The 9,723-nt window shown below is 44.5% G+C and overlaps 2 protein-coding genes across 2 annotated transcripts; both read left to right on the forward strand.

Moving 5' to 3' along the window:
- Window positions 1-28: 28 nt before the first annotated feature.
- On the forward strand, window positions 29-368 carry CSUI_007317 (uncharacterized protein; the record flags this gene model as incomplete). The annotated part of the gene is made up of 1 exon (XM_068067463.1): window positions 29-368. A coding segment is annotated over one exon (336 nt), but the record flags the coding sequence as incomplete, so codon positions are not given.
- A 135-nt stretch (window positions 369-503) lies between these two features.
- Window positions 504-8,837, forward strand: CSUI_007318 (bromodomain-containing protein; the record flags this gene model as incomplete). Its single annotated transcript, XM_068067464.1, has 8 exons — window positions 504-582; window positions 1,204-1,365; window positions 2,550-2,635; window positions 3,431-3,677; window positions 4,723-5,283; window positions 5,861-6,079; window positions 6,720-7,329; window positions 8,356-8,837. Coding segments are annotated over exons 3-8 (2,148 nt in total), but the record flags the coding sequence as incomplete, so codon positions are not given.
- Between the last annotated feature and the right edge of the window lie 886 nt (window positions 8,838-9,723).

Below are 9,723 nucleotides of genomic sequence, written 5' to 3' on the forward strand. Positions count from 1 at the left end.
TCTTTCATCTGGTTTTTCTTTTCTTCAGATCTCCGTAGTGACGTGCGGTCTAATGTAAGTCTTCCAGCAGCCGCTTCGTCTTCTTCTTTTCTCCAAGCTTCTCAACAGACAAAAGGTGAAGGAGGGGGTAGGGGGCCTCCAGCATCGTCAAGTGATCTAGCTAAAGACCGTCAGATAAAGTCGACTTCTGGTGATCTTTCAGGAGATCCTCCTTCTGCTGGGGTGCTAGCTACATCTTCGCCTCTTGGGGGAGAAAAGAAAGAAGAGAAAGACCGAGAAGAGGCGGACGGTGCTAATAGGAATAGAAGCGAGAGAATGACGCCTGAGAAGGAGATCGAAGGGGTCAGGGGTAGATCATCTGAAAGGACAAGAAAGAAAGGGGGGGGAGACAGAGGAAAAGTTGGGAGAGAGGGACGAGATGAAGATGGGGAGCAAGAAGAAGAAGAAGATCAGCATCGTCAGAGAGGCGGGAGGGGGGGGTCGGGGTCTTATGATAGGGGAATGGATGAAGATGAAGATGGGGTTCCTATAGTCACCTATATCACGCTAAAAGGATTTGAAACTCTTCTCAGCCCTTCAACTGTCAGTCTAATCACTCTAAACTCACTTAAGGCTTCACTTCGCGAAAACACTAGACACGTAGAGAATCGAACAACTCCATTCTTCTCTTCTCGATCTTCAACTCTCTCACCCTTTTGCCTCTCTCTCCCCTTCTCTCACGCCTTTCATCTATCTATCTATCTACCTATCTATCTTTATCTATCTACCTATTCATCTATCTATCTATCTTTGATCTATCTATCTATCTATTTGTCTGTTGTTTCAAGGCTTATGACTGAGCAGTTTATTTGCGATAAGTTTGATGTCCCAATAGTCTTGGTAGTACTAATAATACTAATACTACTAGTAGTAGTATTAAGAGGAGTGGGAGTATCCTAGAAGTAGTCTTATCTCCTGGCCGAGGTGTTCATGTCTGTCTCTCTCTCCCCCTATCCGTGTGTCCTGAAAGACTATGAATTGCTTTGCACGAGCCTTCTTCCTGTCTCTTCTCTTCTTTTCGTCTTTTCTATCTTCCATTCTTTTCACCCCTGGCTGAGAAAGGAGGAGTGTCATGGCAAGCTTAAAGTCTTTCAGCTAGAAAGAAGAGTCCATCTCTCATCATTCTTTCTCTCTCTCTCTCTTTCTGTCTCTTTGTCTTTCTAGGCATCTATCCCTCTTTGTTTGCGGAATTATTGTCGAGCGTTTTCTTCTTCTCCGCCTTTTCCCTTTCTTATCTTTCTTTTCCTACCTATCCCAATATCTGGAGGTCACAGCTGGCCTTTGTATTCCTCTTCGTCAGCGTTGGGTGCAGCGGCTACAGCAGAGGTCAGGCGAGACACACACACAGAAAGACACAGACAGACATGGCTAGTTGATCTTGTTCTTCTTCTTCTTCTCGGTCTCTGGAGACGATAGGAGCTGTCTTATTAGAGGAGAAGGGCAAGAGATAGAAAGATAGATAGGTAGATAGATAGAATCGCTTTATCTGTTTCCTTCCTTCCTTTATCAAGAGCGGATGTATACTTTAGCAAACACAGGCGTTTTTCTTTCTCAGGTGTTTCAGTCATTCAGAGATCCCTCAGGGTTCCTTTTCTTTCCATGAAGAGCAAGAAATCCCTTATGATTGAAGAGGAGTCAGGTAGCTGCCTGGATCTCTACAACTGTTCGTCGGCCGTAACAAAGAGTTTTCTTCTTCTTCTTATCAGATTCCCAAAGGATAGCTCGCTAGCTAGCTGGCATCATCATGCAGTCCAATACTTCTCGTCTCATTCTAGTAGGTAGACAGACTATAGACATCCTCCCTCGTCTCTTTGCAGTGGGTGTTCTAAGGCATGGGGCGCGTTCAAGCCCCGTGCTCAAAGAAGAGCCACAGAGGGAGAGCTAGTGATCTTGTAGACAAGAGCTGTTTGAGAGACTATCTTGCTGGAAAAGGCAGGACACCTCAACAGTCTAGATAGAGAAGCCGATCAGAGAACATGAAGAAAGAGAAGAAAGAGAGGGGGAGAAGGCGAAGGAAAAAAGCAATGAGAGTTTCTGCGATAGAAGGACACTTGCCCCGAGAATTGGCTTTCCTCTACTTCACTCACACTTCTTAGACCAGGAGGTCCCAAATGACAACAGAGAAGCCTTTGTGTCTCAGGGCGTAACGCCCTTTTTCTCATCCTCTCAGCTCAAGAGATGTATGAGAGATACCCAGCGCTATCCATCAATATCTATCTCTTGTTGGTCTGAATGTACCGGTCTCTTACCTGTCTTCATTCTGTCTTTGTCTACCTATCCATCCTTATCTATCTATCTATATATCTTAAATCTATCTATGTATCTATCTATTTCTAATCTACCTGCCTGTGTATCATTGATCTATTCTTTATCTATCTATCATTAATCTGAGTTTAGTCGATGTGTCTGTCTTCAGTCTATCTCTCGTTGGTCTATGCCTCTCTCTCTGTATCTGTCCCTATGTGTATATCAACGTGATCTTGCGTGTTTCTGTCTATGTCTGTATGTAGACAACTGACCAGTCGTCGAGAGGGTTTACGGAGATAGCCGATACCTCAGCTGCTGATATGGCTGTAGGAGCCGATTACAATAGAGGGTAAGGATCCTCTTGACATAAATAAGAAAGAGAACAAGAAGAAGATAAGAGAAGTAGAAAGAGACTTTGCTCTCTCTCTCTATGGCAAGTACAAGAAATCGTAGGTCGAGCCATGACCTTCGTCACTCTTCTTCTATCTCTAATTAGCTTACAATCTATCTGTCTATTTATCCACCTCTGTGTCTCTTCATATAGCCATGTGAAACATACATCTCTACGTATGTACGAGTTCGAGATACGTATACATAAATATACTTAATATGCATGCATTCCTGTCCATACATACGTGTTCATACATGTACATATACATCTATTTATACATACCTATTCATCCAGGTCATTATGGTTCCTATCATGTATCTCGATCTTTTCTTTTTACGGCCAGACTCCTTTTTCTCTTGTCTTTGAAGTGCTTTGTATACATCGCCTCCCCTCGTTTGCGTCAACCGGCCTTCTCAGATTCCTTCTCCTACACACCGTAGCTCCTTGGCTTCGTATCACTCTCTTTCCCTATCCCCCCCCCGGAGTTCTACTTCTCACACGTCTCTCATCTGATCTGCCTTCTATGTTCCCTGTCTCTTATCCTGTCTCCTAACTTTCTCGACCTCCTTTCAATCTATCCATCTCTATCTCCTTTTTCTTCTTGTTTCTTCATCGATCCACCATGATGCTATTCTAGGTTGACTCCGACCTTTTTGCTCCCCTTCTCACATAAGTGAAGACTTCTGAGATAGATGGCTGATATGTTTCTCCTCCCGCTCTTTCCTCTTCTGTCTCTCTTTCTTTGCTTTGTAGGCAACTGCCCCAGTTTTTTCTGTTTAGTAATGTCTTGATCTTTCCCCTCGAGCTGCTGCATGCAGAAGAGCAGATAGGTGTAGATGAGAGCTGCTACTACGCTCGCACCCTGCTAGCCGAAGGCATCGCGACGGCTTGGGTGGATACACTCCTTCACTTCTGGTGCTGCCCAGATCGAAGAAAGCAGGCTGATAGTCTCTATCTATATGTCGGCATCGTCAAACTTCTCGTCGATCTATTCATTCAGGTAAGGAAAGAAAAAGAAAGAAAGAGGGGGAAAGAAAGAGATAGAGTTGGAAGAAAAAGAGAGACAGACAGAAGGAGAGAGAGGGAGGAGGAAGGTTTCTTCTTGGTGTCTTCGTGTAAGGACAGGTTCTTTCTTCTCTTCTTCTTTTCATGGAGAAGATAGGAGATAGGTTCTTCTTCATTTTTCCTCTCTTCTCTTGACTTCCCTCTCTCTATCGTCCAATAGAAAGCGGAAGAAGATCTAGAGGCGTGCTTGTCGAGCCGTAGGAATCTAGATCTATATATGTATGTGTCTTTGTATCTATCTGTGTTGTCGGATGTGTCTATGTAGACACAGGTGTCTGGATCTCTCCATGTATAGAGGAAGGAGATGCAAATGGATGGAGTTGAGTAGCCTGTGAAGGAATTTCTTATCCTTGTTTCCTTCGCTACAGCAAGAGAAGTGAAGGCCTGACTTACCCGTTCAGCAACTGAGATAAGAAATGAAGCTATTCGTCTCTCTATTTCTCTATCTTCTCTCACCGATCATAACGTGAAAGAAGGATCAAGAGTGTCTTTCTCTATAAGTTTCTCCGCTGTATATACACTCTCGTGCCAGAGCGACATATCACGACAGAACGTCTTGAATGAGAAAGATAGGATTCAAGAGAGAGGTGGTGCGTGCACACCAGACACTTTCCTTCTCTTCAGTCTATCACATACATCTCTCTTACTGTGCACCTAACACACTCTCTCTCTCCTCCCTCCCCCCTGTCTCTCTCCCTCTCTTTCTCTCAGAACCTTCCCTCGTCACCTGTCTCTATCTATGTATCTGTCTCTATCTATCTCTTTCTTTCTATCTCTCTCTATCTTTCTGTGTTGTCTATGTACATATGTTTCTCTCTCGTTCACTCATCCCCCCCTCGTTGTTTCTTTCGTTTCCTATCCTTCCGGTCGCTTCTCTTTCCTTGCCTCTTAGCTTTCTTCTCCACTTCTCCACCCTCCTATCTCATCTCGCCTTGCCTCGCATCTTTTCTCTTCTTCCTTTTCTTCTTTCTCCTCTTCAGGCCAACTTTGGATTAGTCGAACTGAAGGTCCGGCGATGGGAGCGTCTTCAGAGATATGTGGCTTTAGTTGAAGCAGGAGTAGAAGAATTCCCTTTAGATCCCTTAACAGCTTATACCTCATCTATCTCTTCGTCAGAAGGAGGTGGAGGGGGTGGACCTCTTCTCCTCAGTCGGATGCCTCACCATTCAGGGCAACAGAGAGGCAGTTATCTCTCGTCTTCCTCTGTGAGCTCAGGAAGTGCTAGTAGTAGTAGTTTTACGACTGAGAAAGATCGCTCCCGATTAGGTTCTTTCTATCAGAGTTCTTCTCGAGGAGAAGGTGATGGCTGCTACAATGGAAGTCCTCTCTCTTCGGGGTTGGTACCTGGAGTTATCTATCTCTATTATTCAGAGATCTTTCATTTGAAGTGCGGCATTGTGATACATGCACTAGATCGACTCTTAGCTTCGCAGTCTCTCCTATTGCATGATCAGTTCTTCTTCAACTTCCTCATAAGGCAGTACCTTCCTCTTCTCGCCAAAAAGAAGGAACCCCCCAGCAGCGAAAAATTCTGGAGAAGGGTAAGGAATCAAGAAAAGAAAGATGAAAAGAAAGAAGTATCTTACAGGAAGAAAGTCAGAAGGAGAAAGGGAAGAATAGAGAGGTGCATATGCATGCGTTCTTTTAGGTTGGATGAGAAGCCATGGCCATTAGCCTTCCTTCTTTCATTCTTCTGTCCAAGAGGAAAGAAGAAGAAAGACATCTCTTTGTTCTCTCTCGTTAGCTTCAGTAGTCGTCCATACTACATTCCAGACACGTAGAAAAGCATAGATAGCAAAACAACTCTCTTCGAGATGTATCTACATATACATATATCTATATGTCTATATGTATCAATCCTGTGTGAATAGGAGATGTAACCTGCTCAGACAGCCAAGCTAGCTAGGTGAAAGGAGACTGATGAAGGTAGACACGAGTAGACACCCAAGGAGTTAGACCTCCTTCTTTCTCCTTTACCCTAGGAGGCTAGTTTGTATCAGTATCCTCTTTCTTCTCTCCTTCTTTCTTCTATCGTCCTTTCTTCCATTCTTGCCTTCGTTCCATTCGTCGCTGTGTATATCAATCTCTGTTCTCTTATCCTTTCTTTCTTTCGCACAGCTTTTGACTGAGGTGACGGTTCAGTATATCTACTATTGGAATAGCCGTCCAGCTAACAAGGCGGGCGGAAAGCAAAGACTTCGACTGAAGAAAGAAAAAAAGAGAAAAGCGTGGGGTGTCTCTGCACTAGGCATGGCTGTAGTGGAGGGAGGGGGGGAAGCCTCGAGGTTAGATGGAGATGAAAGGGAGCAGCAGGAATTGCTTGATGTGAATCCGCAGGTAAAACTACCAGAACACATACACTTCTTCTCTTCATTAGTCTCCACATATCTTCGTGTCGGAAAGAAGATGAGAAAGAAGAAAATGAACTTTTCTGTGCTATGTACTCCCTTATTGACCACTACATCGATCTCTATCTGTCTATCTTTCTATCTGTCTCTCAGTCTATCTTCAATCTACCCCTCTATCTCTCTATCTTTAGAGTATCTATCTATCTATTTATCTCTCTATCTTCAATCAGCCGACCTATGTATCTTCAATCTATTCCTCTATCTATTTTTCTTGCTCTATCTATCTCTCCATCTTTAATCTATCTATCTATCTCTCTCTATTCCTTGTAACTTCTCAAATGAAAAGAGACATGTCGAGCTTCTTCTTCTTCTGTCCCCCTCCGTCATTGCTGTTAAATTCTTTCTTCATACAGACCATTCATTCCCCCCTCTCCACCTATCATCTTCGTCCCACCCCTCCCCCTCTCCTATGATGATAAGGCCATAGATCTCCCTCACACTCTTCCACTAAGCTCTCACCTTCTCTCTTTTCTTTCCTCTTCTTCGTCATCTTCCTTTCATCTTCTCTCTCTCTCCTTCTTCTTCGTCATCTTCTTTTCTTCCTCTTCTCTCCCTCTTTTTTCTTACAGGAACACGACATGCTTAAACAACTGGAAGAAGCCCTCATCTCCTTTCGGAGTGCGTTCGTGAGTGGTACAGGCTGTCCGCAGCTCAATCTTTCCTTTGCTCTGCAGCTTCAGCGCAAAGGATCGTCGATGGATTTCTTTAACTTCTATCTCGATATTCTCGCCCTTCAGCCGCCCGCCTCTCTAGCAGATCCTTTCGGGATAGGCGGAGCAGGAGGGGGGAGTTTTCTCTTTCCTAACTTCAATCGAAATCAGCTAAACTATCCTTTCTTCGCCAGTCTATCTTCTTCTTCGGCACTTGTCTCTTCGCATAGCTCCAAGCGAAGCTCGAAAACGAACTCACCTAATAGGAAAAGTTCGAGCGGCTCTTCTTCAGCTAGCCATAGTAGTGGTCACCCCCATACATCACTCGGTATCTCGAATAAGAGAGGGCCTAGCAATGCTCTAGGTGGCTGGGGGGCGACGGCGAAGCAGCGAGAAGGAGGAGGGGGGGGTGAGCAGCACAAGAGGCCATGGATGATAGGACCCTATGCTAGGGGGGATCGAGAGAAGCAGAAAGCTATCAAAGAAGGAGGTGATCGAGATCAAGGACTTCCTTCATTCTATCTTGCTGGTAAGAGGCGCACAAGACAAGATCTCTTCTCTTTTCTCCTGTTAAAACTTCTTTAGAAGACGTCTTTCTCTCAAAAGGAATGAAAGGGAATGGCAGCTACAGATCACTGTTGGAGTCCATAGAAGCGCATAGAATCTAGCTTACAGCATACGGACAGACACGTAGACATCCATACACTCATATATGCATACATAGATATAGTCATACATGTACAAGGCGAGGAGGCAACTGGGAATGGTCGTGCGTGTATGTTCCACGTTCATTAGAACTGTCTCCTTATTCGGAGTAAAGAAATCGGATTTGCTTTCTTCATCGTCTTAGGTTCTGAACGTGCCTTCACCTCTGTCTATCTCTATCTACCTGCGTATCTATCGGTTTTCTTGAGAGGCATGGAGACAGGCTCATGAAGAAGATTCATATGTATTCATATATATATATACATCTCTAGTGTATATATGCATGTGTATGCATCCAAGATAGTAGAAGAGGTTTGTTTCGTAGAGGGCATCTGAAGAAGAGAAAGAGGAAGGCTGTATGTCCACCGTGTCTTGTTGTATTAAGACTTTATTTACTCTTCGACTCGAGGATGTCAAATCCATGAGAAATGTCTGTCTGTACGTACACTCCGTTTTACAAGGCCTCACGTCATCTTTTCCCCTTTAGATAATGTGCTACCGACTCTCACGCACACGATCCCCATCCAGATATCTTTCTTGAATCTATCTATCTGTCTATCTGTATATATATATATATACATTTGTACGTACGTGAGTAAGGCAAACCGGCAAATCTATCCATTCCTATATCCGCGTCTACTGAACGTTTTGTCCCCCTATAGATTCACTTTTCTATATGAAGAGATCCAAACATGCATATACATATATATCTAGAAAGGTGTAGATCTGACGTGGGGTGGCGGTGCCTAACACGTCTCCTTGCCATTCATTCAGGAGGAGGTAGAACTCATCATAAGACGATGTGTTTCAAGAGACATCTTGTCTTCGACATGTCTTTGCATGGGTTCAGATCTAGCTGGTCTAGCAGCGTTGAACCTCTGGCAAGCTTATGAGATTTCTCGACTTCGCAATTCGTCAGGAACAGATCTCTTCATGGCATCAAGCCCAGGCATAGGCGGTAGAGGAGAGAGGGGAAGGCCTCTATCTAGCTGGGAAGCAGTGATCTGTCGGTCTCTTTTCCCGACTCTTAAGCTTCCTTCCTCGAGGTTCTTAGGAAGCGGGGGGGGGAGGGATGGCGAAGACGCAGGCTTTGAAGGAGATACTTTAGCTTCTGATGAGACGTCTATCATTCCTACTCTATCGGATCTAGCTCTTCTTAGTGGTATAGAAAGGAGAGGGGAGATATCCAAGTCATTCTCTCGAGATAGCCATACAATTACAACAACGACTACGGATATTTATGAATCGCGAAGAAGAGTTGATCTTGTAAGAGAGATCGATAAGAAGATTGGGATAGAGGGAGATAGGGGAGGGGGCCAGGGTGAAGAAGAAACGGTAAGTTTATCTCTTACTTTGTCACATACAAGCGTGAAGTCGTCGTCTCAATCTTCTTCGTCTATTTCTAAAGACAGGGGGGAGCTCCTAGATCAACAGAAGAAGCGATCAAGAGCGATGAACGTTGCTTTTTCTTTCCAGGGGGGAAGAGACAGATCCTCCTTTTCTTCTTCTTATGTCTATGAGAGACATCTTCAAAGAATCGCATCATCTGTCACTCCCACCTTTTGTCGTATACGAAGAGATCTTGTGACTCCTCTTTCAGACCTTCTTCACTCTCTTATCTATTCATCCTGTCGTCTATCTCCCCATGGAAGAGATCATCCTTCTTTCCAAAAAGGAAAAGGAGAAGAAGGAAATTGTCGATCATCATATCCGTATCTAACTCTCCAAGAAAGACAGACATTCTTATCTCTAGCTGTTTTACCTCGGATGGATCCTCGGCTCCTCCCAAGTGATGCACATTTGCATGCACTTCTGTGGAGTGACCAACGTCTGTTTGATCCTATCGACGTTGTCGGGAGAGACGGCAATTTCATTCTAGGCTTCGGCTATACGGGAGATGTTCCTGCTGTCTTAAACGCGGGTCGCGGAGGTCTATGGGTGGCTACAAGAGAAGCTCTAAAGCGACTTCAACGTGAAAGAGAAATAGAAAGATCTGCAGATGTCTCCTCAGAAGATAAGTCAACAGCGCGACGTCTAGACGCAGGACTAGATGGAGGCGAAGGAGGAATAGGAGGAGGGGGTGGAAGTCTCGGAAGATTGGCGTCTCTAGATGGTCTCGAAGGTCATCATGCTAGTAGTGGGGGTGATACACTGGGAGATCACAGTAGTAATAGTAGTAGTAGTCAAAACAAGGGAGCCGAGATGAATGAAGAGAGAT

The sequence above is a fragment of the Cystoisospora suis genome, assembly GCF_002600585.1.
Source record: "Cystoisospora suis strain Wien I chromosome Unknown contig_3844, whole genome shotgun sequence".
In the NCBI taxonomy this organism is placed as follows: domain Eukaryota; phylum Apicomplexa; class Conoidasida; order Eucoccidiorida; family Sarcocystidae; genus Cystoisospora; species Cystoisospora suis.